General features: G+C 47.9%; 1 protein-coding gene across 1 annotated transcript; it reads right to left on the minus strand.

Moving 5' to 3' along the window:
- Positions 1-8,658: 8,658 nt before the first annotated feature.
- Positions 8,659-13,502, minus strand: Klf4 (Kruppel like factor 4). The gene is made up of 5 exons (XM_041657745.1): positions 12,988-13,502; positions 12,750-12,870; positions 11,157-12,141; positions 10,881-11,045; positions 8,659-9,779 (listed from the first exon to the last, which is right to left on the minus strand). The coding sequence occupies exons 1-5, from the start codon at positions 12,990-12,992 to the stop codon at positions 9,604-9,606; spliced, it is 1,452 nt and encodes a 483-aa protein (XP_041513679.1). The 5' UTR covers positions 12,993-13,502; the 3' UTR covers positions 8,659-9,603.
- Positions 13,503-19,682: the final 6,180 nt, after the last annotated feature.

Raw genomic sequence — 19,682 nt, forward strand, 5'->3', positions numbered from 1 at the left:
CTCCAGAACTTGGGGAAAGGGATATAGAGTCAGGAGTTCAAGATTATCCTCCGTACAAAGAGTTCAAAGTCAGCCAAAGCTACATGAGACCTTTCTCAAAATAGCACAAAAAAAAAAAAAAACTGAAATAAAATACGTGTAACAAAATTTTCAACCTCTAACAAAGTTCTTCGCATTCCGGGGTTACCGAGTGGCTTTGAATCCTGCCCTTTCCTCTTCATTCAGGTTCACCTTACTCAACCAGAGTCTCCCAGTCCACAGAGAAAACACTTCCCTGGGCCTAGTGACCATACTAAAGAAAAGAATACAGAGAGTTCAAGAGAAAAGAAACCCTTAAACCATTCCTTCTAAACCCACAACCTCTAAAACCATCCCTCCTTGAGAAGTTTCTATTCGAGGTTTTAGGTTGCCCATCTGGGAACAGGGTCAAAGCAAATGTTAGTCAAAAACTGTTTGCCAAAGGATAGGCTATTAAACGTCGTGTTGAGATGAGGGTATTGTTACAGCAAATCTAAAATCGGTTTTCTCAAACCTTTAAGTATAAGGGAAGACACTGTGCAGAGTCCAAATATGTCCTAAAGCCGCTGAAGGCTCTCTCTACCCCTCCAGTTCCCTTCGCGGGGCACATTTCCACAGAGTTCCTTTGTTACTAGTGGGCCGTGCGTTCTAATTCAGGAAACCCATGAAAACCTGTACACCTCTCACTATGAATTCCTTGTCGGTTGCCACATTGATTCCTAGGTTGGCATCCACGACGTTCAGGCAGACTTCACCTTGAAACCCATCTACCACATGCTTGGAATTACTGCAAAGAATTTCATCAAGTTTTACACACAGTATCTGTTGCAGACCAGGATGAGAAACAGAATAAAAGAGCCAAACCTGGAAGAGGCCGTGTGTTTCCATATGCAAATCGAGACCCGAACATTAAACAGTGGGGATCATCTAATCCCTTGACAAAGGCACACAGTGCAAATCAGACTTGTAAGCCATCGGGGCTTTGCCTAACAAAGTTCTTAATGCAAAGAGTCCCCCAGGCAAAGCCTGTTCTCCCTTTCAGACTTTGGCACGAGGCTTCTAGGAAGTCAGTTATTCTCATGCCATAAACTTCAGCGTGTTTCAAAGAAAAGAGTCTTCTTCTCTGGGCGAAGCTACAAGGTCTCTGTACCCTAGAAGCTCCCGGTGTTTCATGGGTTAACCTCCTCCTCGCAGTGTTCTGCTCTGCTTGAATCATTAGTTCCAAAAGAAGTTTAAACTGTTTTGTTGAAGAAGACTAAAATATTTGTGCTCGACCTGCATAGCATGTTTTAACATGCACCTGAATAACAGGTTGAATGTATATAAAATAAGCAATCAAGAAAACTGTATGAGGCCCAAGGCATGTGGGTGCAGGGGAATGTGGCCGAGTCTCTCAAAGAAAAACCTGATCACTCTCCCAAGAAAGGTTAAAAACAAAACGAACAGATGGAAGTTGGGGTGCTGATCTTCTTTGTTGAAACAAGGTGTCATGTATGCCAGTCCGGCCTGGAAAGCAATAGATGCAGGGAGGATGATCTCAGCACGAGGGAGGCAGAGGCAGGACGATCAGTAGTTCCAGGTCATGTCCGCCTCAGTGACTGCAGACCACAAGAGACCTCGGTCTCAAAACCAAACACTCCAAACTAATGACCGCAAGACGGGTCAGTGGGTAAAGGCTCTGAAGCCAATCCTGATGTCCTGAGTTTGAGCCCTAGAGCCTGTGATGGGGGTAGAGAAGTGACTCTAAAAGGTTGTCCCTCTGCTCCTCACATGCTTCAATTGATCTGCGTGTATTATTTGGTGAGAAAATGTCGCCAAACCCTAAGGAGGGTGTCAGGCAGATGAAAAGAGCTGGTCCCCTTCCTTTTGTCTCATTCACCCACTCAGGAGCCCTTGTAAGGTGTCACTTTTTGCCTTGCTATTGTTGTGTGACTTATTCAGTACTCCTTTCTCACACATATTCCTGTGAAAGGAAGCACAGCGGGCCATGGGAAAAAAGGGTAAAACAGCTCCTTTCTCCCAACTTCTGTTTCAGAGCGAACATGTTCACGGTCTGCTGACTACTCAAGAGTGTCCCCGTAGCCTCCTGCTTCTTTCAACACCTCCCCTGAAACAAGTCAGACTCCCTAGTCAATGCCATAGTCAACCAGCAAAGAGGAATCCACAGAAAGGGGATGCCGAGTTTGGGGTTGAGAAGCTCGTTCATCACTGATTTTTTTCAGCTGAGGACGATGATGAAGAGAATCCAGCAGCGAACAAGAAAAGCTTCCTGCGTGTTCCAGAAGCTCATGTCTGCCTAGAGAGCCAGAACCATCGAACCTTACAGTGTAGACACCTCAGTGTCGGGTGCGTGGTGCAAAGGAGTCTTTTCAAGAATAGCTTTAAAGCCCAGTGTGGTGGTACATACCTGTAACACCATCACTTGAGAGATGGACACAGAAGGATTGCTGTGAATTTGAGGCCAGTCTGAGCTACCAACTGAGACCTTGTCTCATGAAAATTAAGGAAAGGGAAAAAGAAAGGAAGGATGGAAAAAATGAGGAAAGGAAGGAAGAAAGAGAGAGAAAGAAGGACAGAAGAAAGAGAAAGAAAAAGAAAGAAAGATAAAGAAAAAAGAAAGAAGCAAAGGAGAAAGAGAAAGAAGGAAAGAAAAAGAAAGAAAGAGAAAGAAAATGAGAGGCAGACACAGGAAACTGGAACCTCCCTAGTCTTGAGCAGGGCACACTGGCTGGGAGACAGAAAGTCTTCGGCTTTCAATTCTGAGCAGCATTACTGGAAGAACCTGGGTGTTAGCAAATCCTCCTGAACTGGATGTATCTGTTTTGCCTGCTGCCCTACCTGTCCAGCAGACCGAAGACAAAATATTAGAAATGCTTAGAGTATGATGGGGTGTGGTAGCTCATGCCTGGAAGCCCAGCACTTCGGAGGATCAGGAGTGAATGCTAGCCTGTGCTGCTTGAGACCCCATCTAAAAACAAAAACACTCCAAACAAACAAGAAGCATTCAGGGTATGGCAGCAAGAATTTGAAAAGAACTTTATGGCTTCTTCATCCATGTAATGGGACTGGGAGGGGGAAATCCCACCCCTGCCCCTTGTTGTAACAGAGTCATAGACTCATGCAGCACTAAGGGATTATTATACAACAGCAAAAAAGGAGGCTGGATCAGAACAAGGTGCGTCTGCCCCAGTGGAGAGAATCCCCTCCAGTCGTGCCGATTGCATTCTTCTCTCACAGTTTATGCTGCCTTACCTTACCTCTCAGGCTTTCAGCAAATGCATCCAGACTTCCTTACATAGCTCTGGGCAGCATGTACCCACCTCAAGGGCTGCTAAGTGAGTATGCGGATACAGCGCCTGCGTGCGCTGGGTTTATGCCATGTGGATTTGGCCATTGATCCTGTGTCAAATATAAATGGTATAAGAACTGCCTAGGGATTTGGCTCAGTTTGGAAAGTGCCTGCCTAGCATGTACCAAACCCTGGGTTTGATCCCCAGCAACTGCATGAACTGGGCATCGTGACACACATCTGTAATCTGAGCACTCAAGAGACAGCAGCAGGACGATCAGAAGTTCAAGCCCCAGTTGGAGAACTTGAGACCCTGTCTCAAACATAATAATAAAAATAAAATAGGAACTTCTCATCTTAGACACAGCGAACTGGACATATTTAACTATTTGCTGTAGTTGATTTAACTAGATAATTGTTCACCCTCTGCTGGGACTCCTTTATCCGCCTGTTTGCCTGTCTGTCTGTCTAGGCATCATCAACCATTGACCTATAGCTCTAGAAGAAAACTACGTGTTTTCTACCCCTGCTTAAATGCTAACATACAACATAAACTTAAGAACAAACCTAAAAGCCCAGCAAAGGACTCTAACATCCTGGGTAGAGTTATAACCATTGAATTGCATCTACAGGGCAAATGTTCGGTCAGGTGAATGCAGAGCCTGCACAGGGACCAGCCAGAGTGCATTATTATTATTATTATTATTATTATTATTATTATCTCCTCTTAAACAAGGTTTCTGTTTATTTCCTGCTGTTTCCTTTAAGAACAATTGGAAGACTTTTGGGTGGACCTCTTTGCAACATGTTGACTCATTCAGGTGTGAGAGAACCAAAGCAATTCAAGTGATACTGTATCAACACATGGTGAAAACAATTAAAATAAAGGGCTCCAGGTATATAATGTTACAGCAACATGACTGATGTCCCTGGGTGTCTCCGGTGCCAACTGAGTTAGCTGGTCACAAGAGGCTTCATACCAGTCTGAGAAATTATGTTTTAGAACACATTCTGTTTTGACTGAGGTCTGGGCATAGACACATTGCATAATTTCAAGTGATTGGACAATTAAACTTTCTTTAGGACATGGTGAGAAATTTCCTTAATATTCTCTTTTGTATTTAAGATAAAGCCTTCCAAAAAGCATGTTCATTTCCAGCTCTCGTTTACAGTTTTATTTACTGTAAAATCTACAAAGACTAATTTTATACAGTGTTTGGATTTTGATAGGCTCTCTCTCCCGAATTTCACAGGTAGCGCATTCCACACCCTTGCTTATGAAGACAGACCATGGTGGTTTCATATGAAATATCTTTGAATGACTGTACATGCATGCGAACAATGAAAGACAGTTTCATTAGTGACCTTTAGGAGGCAGACATGGCTTCAGTTTAGCACTATAAAAACATGACAGTATACAATAGCCTGTAGAAGGTGCTAAGAAAATAAAGGGACTAAAACAAATACAAAAGCATACTGCATAGTAAAATAATAAAGTGATAAAAACAATAAATATATAAAAGTGTTTTGTAGGACTGGGTGGCACCTTTGTCAGAGATAGAGAGAGAGTGAGAGTGAGAGAGAGAGAGAGAGAGAGAGAGAGAGAAAAGAAAGGGTGTGAGTGGTAACTTTGTCAGAGACAGAGAGAAAGAAGGAGAAAGAAAGGGTGTGGATGGTAATTTTGTCAGAGAGAGAGGGAAAGAGAGAGAGAAAGATGTGTGTGTGTGTGGGGGGGGGGGAATGATCTGGTCTGTATTATGCTAAACACAGCATCAGAAGCCAGAGTTTGTAATGGAGCAGGTGGCTGGCACTCATTGCTAAATCTGGAGACTCCTAGTGTTGTCAAAGCACAGCAGGTACAAGAACTTGTGTTAATATATTTTCCATGGAACAGCTTCTACACATTACATTGCCTGGTTTCCCTTATAAAGATTCATAAAGCTGGGCATAGAGGCATGTACTCATAATCCTAGCACTCTGGTGGTAGAGGCTGGAGAATCAGGCGTTCAAGGACATAGGTCTCTCTTTCCTCCCTCTGTATGTATGTATGTATATATATATATATGTATATCTATGCATATATATTTGTATAGTATGTAAAAATTGTTACTCTCCAGTTGTGAAATGTTATTCCGTACTGTTTCAAACAACTTTTTTGGAGGAGGTGTCTACACGGGGAGTTTGAGACCAGCCTGGGATACATATTAAGACTGCTTGCCCCTTCCCCAAATGAAAACAAAACTGGAGAATGCAGCTCAAATGGTGGAGTGCTCGTCCAGAATGTATGGGTCTTACGTCTTCGGCATCATCTAACCCAGGGGTTGTGGCACACATCTGTAAACCCAGCACCTGAGGGATGAAGGCAGGAAGATCAGAAGTTCAAGGCTGTCTAGGGACTTCCAGGTCAGACTTAGATACGCGAGACTCTGTTGCAACACAAGAACAGCAAAACAAAACCAAAATGAACAGAATTGCAAATCCCTTCTGGCAGGACGCGTATTTTGACAGAATAGAAGTCACCCTACATGTCTGTTGACAACAGGAAACACTACAGTTAATCCTCTTGTGTAAGCATGCCAGTTAAAATCTAGGACATATAAAATTAAGTGTCATAAGGAAAATATAATAAGCAGGCATCTCAATTATTAGGTGCTCTCTGATAGGTGTGAGTGGTTCCGTAACACTGCAATGACACGCAATGACAGGGCATCTAGCGCCCAGAGCTGCTAGGCGTGGGAGGAAATAGTTCAGCGCTATGTGTGTTGAATAAGGTTTTGTCCTGTTAGGTTGAGAGGACTCCTCTTCTCATTTGAGACATGAACTTACTTTTGCAGGTTAGAAAAAGCTAATGTGTGCTGATGTTTCCCAACGGCAGCAGACAGTTTTGAATACATTTGAAATGTTTTGATAATTTATGCGTAAGATGGTAAAGATCATTCAGAAAGCTGTTTCTTCCTTTTCTTCTTTTTTGGTTTGAGACAGAGCCTCACATCCTACAGGCTGGCCTTGAACTTCTGATCCTCCTGTCTCTAGCTTCCAAGTATTGGGATTACAGGCATGTACCACCATGTCTAGTTTTATGCAGTGCAGGCGATCAAACCCAAGGCCTCATGCATGGCAGGTGAACTCTCTGCCAAATGAGCTACAGCCCAGCTCGAGTGAACCATTTCCACAGAGCAGCTTTGCGCCTTAAGACAGGAGGATTCTAAAAGCTACCCACTACTATTTAATACAAAGAAAGCATGCAACCCTTGTCTTTTTAAGTCACTTTTTTTTTTAATTTTCAAGACAGGGTTTCTCTGTAGTTTTTGGTGCCTGTCCTGGAACTAGCTCTTGTAGACCAGGCTGGCCTTGAACTCACAGAGATCCGCCTGCCTCTGTCTCCCAAGTGCTGGGATTAAAGGCATGCGCCACTACCTCCCGGCGTCTCTTATTGTTAAGAATAAGCAGGTGATTTTACTTTTATTCTTAGAAAAGCAGTTTCCCCACACTTATTCTTATGTTTGCAAATTGGTGGGGGAGGGTAAGTTTGGTCCTCAAATCCATCGGGACTGAAATTTTAAACTGAGAAAACTGGTATTCACATTTCCGTGTTTCCTTATAGTCTTTTTATTTCCCATTGTTCTTCCTGCTCAACACACACACCTAAGCCACCTGTGATGGTGAACATCTGTAATGCCGGCCCTGGGGTGGCCGAGGCAAGAGGGTCACTGTGTTAAAGGCTGTGTTTACACTACAACATGCTCCAGGCATTCTTGGGCTATAACACGAAACCCTATTAAAAAGAAACAAGCAAGCAAAAAAACAAAACAAAACAAAAATGAAAAAAGAAAACAAAAAAACCCAAAAAATAAAAACAAAACACTCCCAAAACAAAAAGCAAGCGGAACAAAATAGAGAAGGAAACCCAGCTAGGAATGATAGAGCAGGCGCACATGAGTGTTATCTTAGCCCTTGGGAGACAGGGAGCCGGTGATCAGTACAAGGCCTTCCTCAGCAACACAGCTAGATTTGAGGCTAGCCTGGGTTACATGAGACAAACCCATACTCAAGTGCATGCACATGCAATTGGAGTCATACTGTTTATTGTGCTGTAGCCTGCTTTTCCCACTTAACATACTGTGGACATTTTTCCATGTCATTAGGTTTGCTTTGAATATGTTCTGGCCACATAAAATTCCATCCTCTTGATGCACCTGTTTTCGTTTAAGCGAAGACACATGCTGTGTTTTTCAATCACACTGGACTCTTAAATGTCAATGAAAATACTTTGGGCTGATCTCCCATGAGCCTCTTGTGAATGTGAAGTTCTTACATCCCATATTTAAAGCATGTTCCCGGGTCAACACAGCTCTGGACACTAGATACAATGGATAGGTAGTGAGCACTCTGAAGACTAAGCCAGTCAGCTTCTGCTCCCTTGAGCTTCTGAGTCGCCCACAAAGGCTTTAAAGTGTCTACAGGTGTCACAGGTCCTTTTCCAGTTTGTGACAGCTGAAAGTAGTCTATTTCATTTCCACCTCCCGGGACAGTAGTTAGCGCAGTCTTAAGCTTAAATAATCTCAGAGGTAAAACGCTTACAAATTTACACGCACACCGCTTAGAAGTTTTAATTTACGAGCTACGTGAATTTGAGCACCAGGAAGGGTTTTTGCTACCTCCAAGGTTTTGCTCAGGTACATACACCTCACCGAGTCACACTCTCTAGGCCCCAAGAGTGTGAATAATTTTAATTGTTTCCATGTCTTCCGAGAGACTGAGGAAGCTTTAAAATAAGCTGTAGGCAGTATGTTTTTGATCTCTTTAGGGATAACAAACGAAGCATAAATGAAGCCCTTAATCCTCCGGAGGGCACTGTGGAACCACATTTCACTCCTAGGTCTGTTTGCTTGGGGAAGGCTCTTTTTGTTACTCAGATTCTGTGGGGATTGCAAGACCAGGCCTCCAGAGAAAACTTTGCATAATTTCATTTACTTTAAAAGACAAAATGTAATTGTGTGTATGTGTGTGTGTAACCAGAGGGTTCAGGTTTACTGTAGAGTGCTCTCTGGTAAAACTGAGCACCGCAGAGCATAACTGAGCCACGTGTACCTGAAAATGCGCACTTGGGTAAGGAATTGTCCTTTTGTATTTGTACGGCGCAAACGTGAACCACATGTTGTATAATTTCCCACCCGGGTAGCTCTCAACTCCAACACTACTTAATGCAAAACTGAGTAGCTTCAAAACAAATTTACATTCTCTGTCAAGGTGAAACTGGCTGTCCAGCGTGGTTCTCACAAACCCTCCTCCACAGCCGTGTTAATGTGTAAGTTCTTTTCCAAGCCGGAATCAAAACAAAGAGATTTCTGTTCAGATAAAATATTATAGGTTTATTTAAAACTTATTTCTCACCTTGAGTATGCAAAATACAAACTCCACAAAATGTTCATTTTACTTTGTAGTTTACAAATATACAAAATAGAAGTTTGCTTAAATTTATATTACATATTTATTAAGGCAAGGAACTATATAGAAAAACACATTTGTTCTGCTTAAAGGCATACTTGGGAATAAACCATTGTACAAATTATTGCACATCTGAAACCACAGTGCATAACAGACTGTCTGCATAAAACTGTTACAGAATAAACCAGGTATATTTACCCGACTTAGGTCATAAATGTAGATCGGAAGACAAAAATAGATTTTCCTTGTCAAAGTATGCAGCAGTTGGAGAACTTTGGCTCCCTCATTTGGTACCTTTAGAACCGCGACTCACCAAGCACCATCGTGTAGGCTATTAGAACATGTTCTGTACCTGAATTGCTTCCTCTTCCTCTGACAGAATAATGGCTTTTTAGAAGGCAAAGAGCATACAAGGTGATCTTTACATGTATATTGCATCATCGAAACACAATTCAAGGGAATTCTGACCTTCCCTCCCCCGACTCATTGATCTAATGTATACCCTGATATCCACAACTTCCAGTTGCCCTTGGCATTTTGTAAGTCCAGGCGTGTTCAAGTTGGAATCGATATTGGAATGACAGAAGATCCGGTCTCAGACCCCATCTCTTTTGTGAGTTTTTTCTTTTATTTTTTTTGTTTGTTTTTGGTATTTTTTTTTTTGTTTCGTTTTTCGTCTCTTGGACTCTTCTCCTGATTATCCATTCACAAGCTGACTTGCTGGGAACTTGACCATGATTGTAGCGCGTGCCAGCCGGGCTCCTCCCCTCGTGGGAGGACAGTGTGAAAGGTTAAGAAGAATACTGAACTCTCTCCTGGCAGTGTGGGTCCCATCCACTCCGTGGGATTTAAAAGTGCCTCTTCATGTGTAAGGCGAGGTGGTCCGACCGGGAAAAGGCCCTGTCGCACTTCTGGCACTGAAAGGGACGGTGCCCTGTGTGTTTGCGGTAGTGCCTGGTCAGTTCATCCGAGCGGGCGAATTTCCACCCACAGCCATCCCAGTCACAGTGGTAAGGTTTCTCACCTGGAAAGAGAAAGGGAGAGAGGGCTGCTAAAGCCATGGCTAGGATGATTCGCCCCTCTAAAGACTAGAGGACAGAGAGAAAACCAACTTCTGGGGCACACTCCACCCTCTCAAAAAAACAAAAGGAAACAAAACAACAACCCAGGAATGCCTTTATGACACTGAAGGGTCACGCTGAATCAGATGATAAATAAGAACAATGTGTGTGAGCTTAAACTCATAAACAGTAGTTAGCAGCAATGAAAAATGCAAATGCCCACTCAATAGAACTGATGTTTTCATTCGTTTGAACCTAGCCAGTCTTAGAAATGGCCAGGGAAATTATTGGGAGTTATTTCTGCCCAAGCCAAATGCATCCTATCCCATTAGGCTGGGTCCAAGATGCCACGGGTGGCTAATTTCTCCGGCAGAGTCATTCCGGTTGTTTTAATAGACACATTGACGAAGACTTTACCCTTGTAATGACTACCTTCAAATGTTTTGTCACTCTGAGACTGGGGTTCTTGACCAGACTGGCCTGAAGAACAACTGATCCTTTCAACCTAGTCTCTTCAGTGTTCCTAACTACAAGACTGAGTGTCACCACAGCCAGCTTGCAGGGACAACTTTAAACCATACCCAGCTTGTATAGGCAGTTTTAAAACAGAATCCCCAGGAACCACAGCCATTAAATTCTTGGAATGTAAATCCAACCTAATTATTTTAAAAGACTAGAATAGAGCTAAGGGTACAGAGATCTAAGGAGAGGCGGGAAGGACCAGGAAAATAATCTGCAACATTTTAAACTTTCCTTTTCAAGATACCACAGTTTTGCATTGCAAACTACAACTTCTCGCTTACCAAGCTAGGAGGGGCAGGCACACACAGGAAACTCCCTATCTTTTAAAGGCCCGGTGAGAAACTGCACATTCAGGCAGCAGATAGCATCCATCAAGCAAAAGGCTTCTGGGCAAAAACACAGGCGCCTCTTTGCTGCCCTCCTCTGTGATCCAGGAGATGGAGAAGAGATACACCCCAGCACCCAAGAAAGCCCTAAGGAGTCCACAGCCAGCCTATCTATGCACAGACAGCAACCCTCCTCCACAGCGCTGGTCCCCTCACCTGTGTGAGTTCGAAGGTGTGCCTTGAGATGAGAACTCTTTGTATAGGTTTTGCCACAGCCTGCATAGTCACAAGTGTGGGTGGCCGTTCTTTTCCGGGGCCACGACCTTCTTCCCCTCTTTGGCTTGGGCTCCTCTGGCAGGCAGGAACCCGGTGGCATGAGTTCTAGGGGTAAAGAAAGTGGGGGTCAACTTCATTCTGGAGTCTCCGAGAACCCCTCCCCCCCAGAGGCAAAACTCCTTAGCAGCAGCTCTACCGATCCCTTCCCCTACTGACCTTGGTAATGGAGAGATGGGACTTGAGACTGCATCTGGTCTGGCAGGAAAGGAGGGTAGTTGGGCCCCGCATGGGGATGAAATCCTGGCGGAAGAGGCAGGCCAGGGTGACAGTCCCTGCTGCTCAGCAGTTCCTCGGGACTCATGGTAGGGGTAGTCCTGGTGGGGAGTTGCCGCCCCAGGGAAAAGTCGTGTGTGCTGGGCCGGTGGCCATTGCTGAGCTGGGGTCCAGCGCCCAAGTGGGTCTCTAGGGACCGACCGACTGTGCAGGAGGATACCGACTCTTGCTTAATCTTTGGGCACATGCGCGGCGGGCCACCGCTGTAGGGCGCCACCACCACAGGGTGGCTGCCGTCCGGGCTGCCTTTGGTAACACTGATGACCGACGGGCTGCTGTACTCGCTGCCAGGGGTGCTCAGCGACGCCTTCAGCACAAACTTGCCCATCAGCCCGCCACCTGGCGGCTGAGGCTGCTGTGGCGGAATGTACACTGGGTCCAACTCCGGCCGCAGGAGCTCGGCCACGAAGCCGCCGGAGGGGCTCACGTCATTGATGTCCGCCAGGTTGAAGGGGGCCGTGGGAGGTGGCGCAGACTCTCGCGGGTAGAGGAGCCCTCCACCTGTGTTGCCGGCAGCCACGCCCGGGTCACCTCCGGCCCGGATCGGATAACTGAAGCTGCAGGTGGAGGGCGCGCTGGCAGGGCCGCTGCTCGCCGGGGAGGACGAGGATGAAGCTGAGGCCGAGGTGGTCACAGTGGCGGCCACCGATTCCTGGTGGGATAGCGAGTTGGAGAGGATAAAGTCTAGGTCCAGGAGATCGTTGAACTCCTCGGTCTCCCTCCGAGGCAGGAGGGCCGGATTGTTACTGCTGCAAGCTGCTCCAGCTCCACCACTCTCCAGGTCTGTGGCCACCGTCGCCGCCAGGTCGTAGGGGCGGCCGGGAAGTGGGGGAAGTCGCTTCATGTGAGAGAGCTCCTCTCGCCAACGCTGCCAAGGGCAGAGACGGAGAGAGAAGCAGTTAGTGGTAGCCCCCCTGTTGCCACCCCTAGTATTGACTTGGTGGGTGAAACACCTCTGCCATAGGAACTGGACAGGACTCCAGGTGCCAGGACTGCAGTCTCAGCCAACACACCGGTAAGAGGCAGCACGTCGGTTCTACCTCAAACTGGTGCGGCACCTCCGCCAGCCCAATTCTCTTACCCGCCAGATACCCGAGACGCCCCAGTCGCCCACAGAATTGGGACACTAGGACACTGTGGTTTTCTCCCCATGCACTAGAGCCACCTGGCCGCCTACGCGCTAAGCTCACTCGGGCCCAGAGGGTCTCGAGCCTTGGCCACCAATGGTCCGCATGCGCCCACCCCATAGCCGGGACGCCGGGACGAGAACCGCTGTGCGCCCCTGGCGGTACCGCAGTGCCGGGACCACACGCACTTAAGGCCGACTCAAGGGCCGAGGAGCTACCCTGGGAAGGCTGTAAAGTCCCAAAGGAGAGCAATCCTTGTCTTAGCCAGGGGCTCTTAGTGACCCCTGGATCCCGCTCACCCACCCCATCCCATCCGCAGAAATCTACCGGGCACTAGCGCCACACTCACGTTATTCGGGGCACCTGCTGGACGCAGTGTCTTCTCCCTTCCCGCCGGGCCGGACGCGAACGTGGAGAAGGACGGGAGCAGAGCGTCGCTGACAGCCATGTCAGACTCGCCAGGTGGCTGCCTGCGGGCCGGGCGGGGCGCACAAGGACCAGGAGTCAGGGGCCACCCTGGCCACCGCTGTGAGGTTTCCCACCAGTCCTCATCCCCTTCTGTTCCCCAAGCCCAGCATCTCACCTACCTCATTAATGTGGGGGCCCAGAAGGTCCTCCGAAGTCCGAAGAAGAGAGAGGGGTACCCAAACCCCAAAGTCAACGAAGATTAAAATCAACTTTAGAAACGAAACCCCAAACCAAAACCCCCAAACTGCCCGAGATCCTTCTTCTTTGGATTCAATATAAACCGGAGATGTCTTTTTAAAAAAGTTCCTTTGTATACAAAAATGCTTAGAAAAGTTGTAAACTCTTATAAAAATAGACAAATCAGCAGGGCAAATAAGTAGGTCCGATGGCCAGGCTGCACGCTCTTGGACTCAGCAGTGTCCCCCACCGTTGTCGCGGCCACTGTGGCTGTCGGCGGCTCAGGGGCTGTGGTCCGGGCGGTGGGCGGGCGGCGCCGCCAGGTGAGAATGGCCGCGGTGGCGCGGAACTGCGAGCTGGGCGGTGGCGCGGGGTGCGGAATCCTGGGGGCTGTGCCGGGTGCGCGCGGCCATGGGCGCGGGTCACGGGCGGGTGGCTGGGTGGGGGGCCAGAGGGGCGGGGAGGGGCACTCGGCGGCTCCGGGTGCCGCCGCCGCCCGCCACCGCCTCTGCTCCCCGCGCGCCCGGAGCCGCGCTCGCTCTCTCGGCCGGGGAACTGCCGGCGGCCGCCGCGCTCTTCTTACTTATAACTTCTCGCTCGCTAGCTCCCCGCCTCCTCCCCGTGGCGCGCGGGGCTCCGCCGCCAGGCCCCGCCCCCTGCCTTTCTTCTCTCCGCCTTCCCGCCGCCCCCCCGCGCGTTGCCATGGCAGCTAAATAAACAAACTCCACGCACGTGGGGGCGGGGGCGAGGGAGGGGCACGGGCGGGGCGGGGCCGGGCCGTGACGCCAGCCGGGCAGCTGGCGGGCTGGAGCCGTGCTGACGCCGGCGGCGCTGGCGGCGACGGCTGCTCCGGCGCTGGGATCCCGGCGTGGCTTCCGTGGCTGCGCGACTTAGGGTTCTCTGCGCGGCCACGGTCGGTTCCCTGGGCTCGAGAGCCCTGCCGCGGGAACCCTGGCAGGGACGGGGTTCCGGGAGGGAAGGCGGCGGCGCGCCCCTACTCTTGCTCGCGGTTGCGCTTGTCGAGTCGTCTGCGCACCCAAGAGCGCGATTATCCGCGTGACTCATCCAGCCCGCCCTCCCTAGCATACGCACGCAGAGGCCGGGCTGAGTCGGCGCTGGGCCTAGCCTGGCGCGGGTGCCCGTGGGGCCTCCTGCAGGGTGGGGGTAAAGGCCGGGTGATGGGGGGCTAGGAGTCTCAGTAGCTTCGGGGAGTGTGCCGCTTCTGCGACGGCGGAAAAAGACAGAGATTGGGCACGTAGTTATGGTTTTGATACTGGAAGGAGCAACGAAGGGAGTGGAAAGGTTCCAGATTGACTTGCGGGAAGGGGAGCGCGGAGAGGAATCGAGGCGGGGAGATACCTTTCACCAGGGATCTCAAAGCTCTTTACAAGCTATGCACCCGCACTCTCAGTTTGAAGATGAGAAAAGTGAGTCATAAAGAGGTGAAGCGGCGAGGTAAAGGTCATAGGACAATTCGCTCCCTTCAGTTTAGGTTCCGAGCTGGCCAGCCCACTCAAAGGGGCTTCGCTGGGAGGTGACCGTGTTCTGGGAAGCGGAGCATTGCGATGGGACCCTAGTTCTCCAAAAGTGGCATCCCAGGCCCTTGCCCACCGAGAGGAGAAAAGGAATCGGTCTTTATTTCGGTCTCCTCTTCCCATCCCCACTACCTTCTTAGTGCGTGATCAGTAATTTTCCAGCCGGGAAATGTTTTCGCCCTCATCTCTACAAACAGTACTTAAAAAAAAAAAAACCCTCAAAACGTGAGTGTGGTGTTCAGTATCACTTGCTAACGTAGACTAGGTGTTTACTTTGGATTGGGGAGCGAAGAGCTGGGCTCCCGCTGCCCTCAAGGTTGAATCCCCTCACTCCTGGCGGAGTCAGCGGAGGGCGGGGGTTCGGTTGGAGACGGAAGAAAGCGAAAGGGGTCGATGCTCCAGTACAGGCGGCTTGTACCCTCATGCCACGTCCTCTGTCGTTTCACCTGTTTGAGTCCCGGAATCCTGGGACCTATATTAGTTTTCTTCGGAATATTTGTCATCCTGAATTTTCCACTTCTGGCCGACCACAGACGCGTTCTTGGAATGCATCTCGTCCCAATGAAATGAGGCTGCCCAGTCTGTAAAAGGGAGATTCAAGCTGGGCGCCTTGGAGGAGCGACTTTTCATTCTTTGAGTTTTGGCGGAGGACTGGGAGGACTTTCGGGATATGGGGGTGGGGAAGAGCACGGCTTCGCCTGGAGATGGAGCCCCTCCCTCATGTGACCTCGAGGGGTTCAACCCCACTCTCACAGGACTAGACCAGTTTAACTCTTGAAAGCTTTACTCTTTCAAACAAAAGAACAACAAAAAGAACACCTGTTCCCATCCCCCACCGTCATTGTGATGGCAAAAAAACCGACGTGGAACGCTAGGAGTGGGCACTGTTTGGAAAGTGAGCCAGTTTAAAGCCAGAGTCCCAAACCCCTGATGAACGTGGATGAGCCGGTGCCTGACAGCCACCACCCTTAGGATGTAAACACCTGTGTCAGGAGATGGAATTTACGACTTGGGCTCTAGGTGGTTTCAGCCCCGGTTTTTATTTACCTAGGAGAGTAGCCCTGCCCCCTCTGAGGCTCTCACCAAGTAACCACCACAATGAAAAAACAATATTTCGCGGATGAATTGGAAAGCCACTATTATTATGTCATATAATCAAGGCACGGCTCTGAAACGCAACTGAAAAAGATGGTTTCCCAACAGCTTTCTGGAGGATAAAAGCCAGCAGGCAACTCTCCGGTTATTCTTGTGATTGCATCACAGAAGGAAATCTGTATATTCATCCCAGATTTCTGAAAGAGCTGTGAAGTTCCAACCAGCTCACCTCCTTTCAAGGCAGGTGCCGGGTGTGACAACAGGTTATGACCCTCCCTCTCTTCAAAACAGGTAGGGCCAGAAGAGTTAAATCCCTGCCCTATGTAATTTATAAACATGAGGCTGTGTAAACCTTTGATGACTAAATTGCACTCTAAAATAATAATAATAGAAGACACCCTTTAAAGAAGAATTAAATACTGGTGACTTTATTTCAGCAAACTCATATTACAAGTTTTGTGGTATGGAAGTTAATTATTGATGTCCTTAGAGCTTTAAAATCATTTTTTTTCCAGCACAAACTGCAGTCGTTGGCAGATGATGTGCTGGGAATGGCCAGTACTGGGGGATGAATGCCCAGCCGTAGGGGACTGGGAGAGGTGGAGATGGCTGTGTGGGTGTTTCACGTGCAGGACTCTAAACCATAGCAGCGCACAGGTCTGGGCACATGGAGTACCTGGTCACCTGTGCCCTGGCCTGACTTTGCTGTGCGTAGCTGCCAATAGGACTCAAGGAAAGGTATTTTTAAAAATTGCTGTGCAGAGTTTCAGTGTTGCTCAGTCTGGTCTGGAACTTACTATGTAGCCCAGCCAGGCCTTGAACTCACTTCGGTCCTGTTCATAAGTGCTGGGGTCATAGGCACCAGTCACCAGGCTCAGCAAAACCTGCTTTGTTTATTTTTGTTTTTGGTACTGGGAGTTGAATACAGGGCTTAACTCCAGCAAGGTGAGCACTCTGCAGCTGATCATCCTTGGGTTAATAGCTGCTTGTTCTTAAAGGCAAGAGGACAGGCCCCAGTGACTTCTGTACAATGCCAATGGCGAGGACTTGAACCCTTGACAGGCACCAAGTCGTTTTCAGCTCCTGTTGCTGTCTTTTAAAGGCCACCCTCATTTAAGCGTCACCATCTGTTTGGTTTTTGAGACTTGGCCTTTCTGTGTTTCCCAGGTTGGCCTTGAGTTTCTGGGATCAAGCATTCCTTCTGCCCTATGCTCTTGAGTGGCCGGAATTGCAGGCGGGTACCACCACCAAGTCCACCGTGCTTGGCATGACCTTCAGACTTCTGCAGAGGTTAAGAAAGTGGGTTTCATGGTTTCTAGCCATAAACCAAGGACATTGAGCCTATAATTAGTGATCCTAAAGAAGCTAAATAAGGAGAACCCAAAGAAAAACATACAGGCATCCTCCTGAATATTAACCTTCAGCAAGCGATGAAAGGAGACAGAGACAGAGACCCACATTGGAGCACAGGACTGAAATCTCAAGGTCCAAATCAGGAGCAGAAGGAGAGAGAGCACGAGCAAGGAACTCAGGACCCCGAGGGGTGCACCCACACACTGAGACAATGGGGATGTTCTACTGGGAACTCACCAAGACCAGCTGGCCTGGGTCTGGAAAAGCCTGGGATAAAACTGGATTCTCTGAACATAGCGGACAATGAGGACTACTGAGAACTCAAGAACAATGGCAATGGGTTTTTGATCCTACTGCACGCACTGGCTTTGTGGGAGCCTAGGCAGTTTGGATGCTCAACTTACTAGACCTGGATGGAGGTGGGGGTTCCTTGGACTTCCCACAGAACAGGGAACCCTGATTGCTTTTCGGGCTGGGGGGGGGACTTAATTAGGGGAGGGGGAGGGAAATGGGAGGCAGTGGCGGGGAAGAGTCAGAAATCTTTAATAAATAAATAAATTAAAAAAAAAAAGAAAGAAAGTGGGTTTCAAAAGTTGGGCATGATGGTCCATGCCTGTAATCCTGCATTGGAAGGCTGAGGCAGGAGTACCTAAAATTCAAGGCCAGACTGACTTCTGCAGTAAAATGTCTTGGGAAGAGGTAGTGGGCGAGGGGTGGGGGGATGGGGCCGATGGGGGATGGCTTTAACACTACATTTTCTGATTTAACTCTGCTGGTTTGTAGCTTGGCAAGTGACCTCACTTTGCCCATTTCCTTTTGTATAAAATGGGGATATTAATAGAAGCCAATTCTTAGAGTAATGAGCTCTAATTAGTTCATCTAAAGAAGTGAGCTCAAGTCTTGACACTTAGGACTTAATAGGTTTTAGTATTATCAGTTTTCTCCAGGCATCATGCTTTTCAGATGGATGGGGACCCCTGTTTCATCCGCTGCGGTGTCTCCAGCTGCTCATTTAGTACCTGCCTAACACATGGTTGTGCTCTGAGGACTGCTGAATGAAGGAGTCTGTAACCAGGAAGCTGGGCCTTCAGCTCTCAACTCCAGGCTCATTATTCGCCCCCCATCAAAACCAGTGGGCTCAGACTCTTTTCGATCCCTAAATCTCCCCACTGTTTCTAACTTCCTGGCTACTGTGGTTCAGCTTTTAGTCATGGTTGTAGTCTCCAGATTGATCCCCTCTTCCTTTCGAGTGTTATGTATCCCAGGCTGGCCGCCTGGAACTCTCTAGGTTAGAGGTAGAAAAGGATGACCTTGAACTTCCAACCCTCCCACAGACACCTGGGTGCTGGGATTGTAGGGGGACACCACTGAGAACACTTTATGCTTATTTGGTGCTGATGATGGAACCCAGGGCTTCACGTATCCTGGGCAAACACTCTGCCAACTGAGCTACGTCCCAAGCCCTCTCAATAGACATCTTTGCCTAGAGAAGAAGTAAGACCTAGCTGCTTACCCCTGGCTAGATCAAATGCTTTCTCCTCTGACCCTAGATAAACTTTCCAGAATCTTCCCTAGAGATTAGCTGAAGATTCTTAAGTCTCAATTCTTAAACCCATGCATCTGTGATGTCTGTTTTTATCAGGTGTTTTTCCTGTCTGGAATATCTTCTGTGCTGGGTTCTAATTACAGTCGAAACCCAAAATTGTTATTTCATCATTTCCATATTATTTATCCATTCTTATTTGTTTGTTGATTAATTGATTGATTTTGTGTGATACACATATAGAAGTCAGAGGAAAACTTTCCAGGGTTGGTTCTTTCCTTCTGGCATCTAGTGTGAGCCTCTGGGATTGAACTCAGGGTGCCTGAGTGCGCAGCAAGCTCCTTACACTCTGAGCCTCACTGGCCTCCAGTTCTCGCCTTATTCATAGCGTTTTCTCAAGTCCAGCAGGGTGGGACTTATTCCTCCACCCTCTTCTTTTTCCTTTTGTAAAGTTCTGTGATTCGAAAAAAGGTTAAAATCCTTGACTTTGTTTTCCCAAAGCTTGCGAGCAGCCCGGGCCTAGGCATTGTACTAAAGGAGCCGGACAAAGCTCATGAGCAGCCCAGGCCTAGCCACTGGACTAAAGGAGCTGGACAAAGCTCGCGAGCAGCCCGGGCCTAGGCATTGTACTAAAGCAAACTTGAAAACACAAACAAAAATAACCAAAACCCAAACCAAAACCAAATGGAGTCAACTCTCTTCTGCAGCCAAATTCATTGCCTTTCAAAACCCAGAACTTTGGCTATTGAAGTTTTTAGAGCAGAAAATGAATCACAGACATTTAAGAATCAAGTCTCAGAAATTTAATTAAAATCTCTTTCATGAACTCTTAAGTTTGATCACTTTAAGTTGCATGCACACACACACACAACACGCGCGCACACACATAACACACACATGCACATACACCACACGCGCATGCACACATATACACAATACAACACACAAATGTGCACACACACACACACACACACACACACGGTCCAATACATTCTTTAGGTGATTTACAGAGGAAATTTAAAATTAATGAGATTACCAATTATTTTAAAGACTTCTGATGTTTTGTGTTGTTTTTGATACAAGTTCTCACTCTGGAGCCCAGGCTGCCCTT

Source organism: Microtus oregoni, unplaced genomic scaffold (genome assembly GCF_018167655.1).
Source record: "Microtus oregoni isolate MIOR12 unplaced genomic scaffold, Mior012 000008F_ref0000371, whole genome shotgun sequence".
NCBI classification, from domain to species: Eukaryota; Metazoa; Chordata; class Mammalia; order Rodentia; family Cricetidae; genus Microtus; species Microtus oregoni.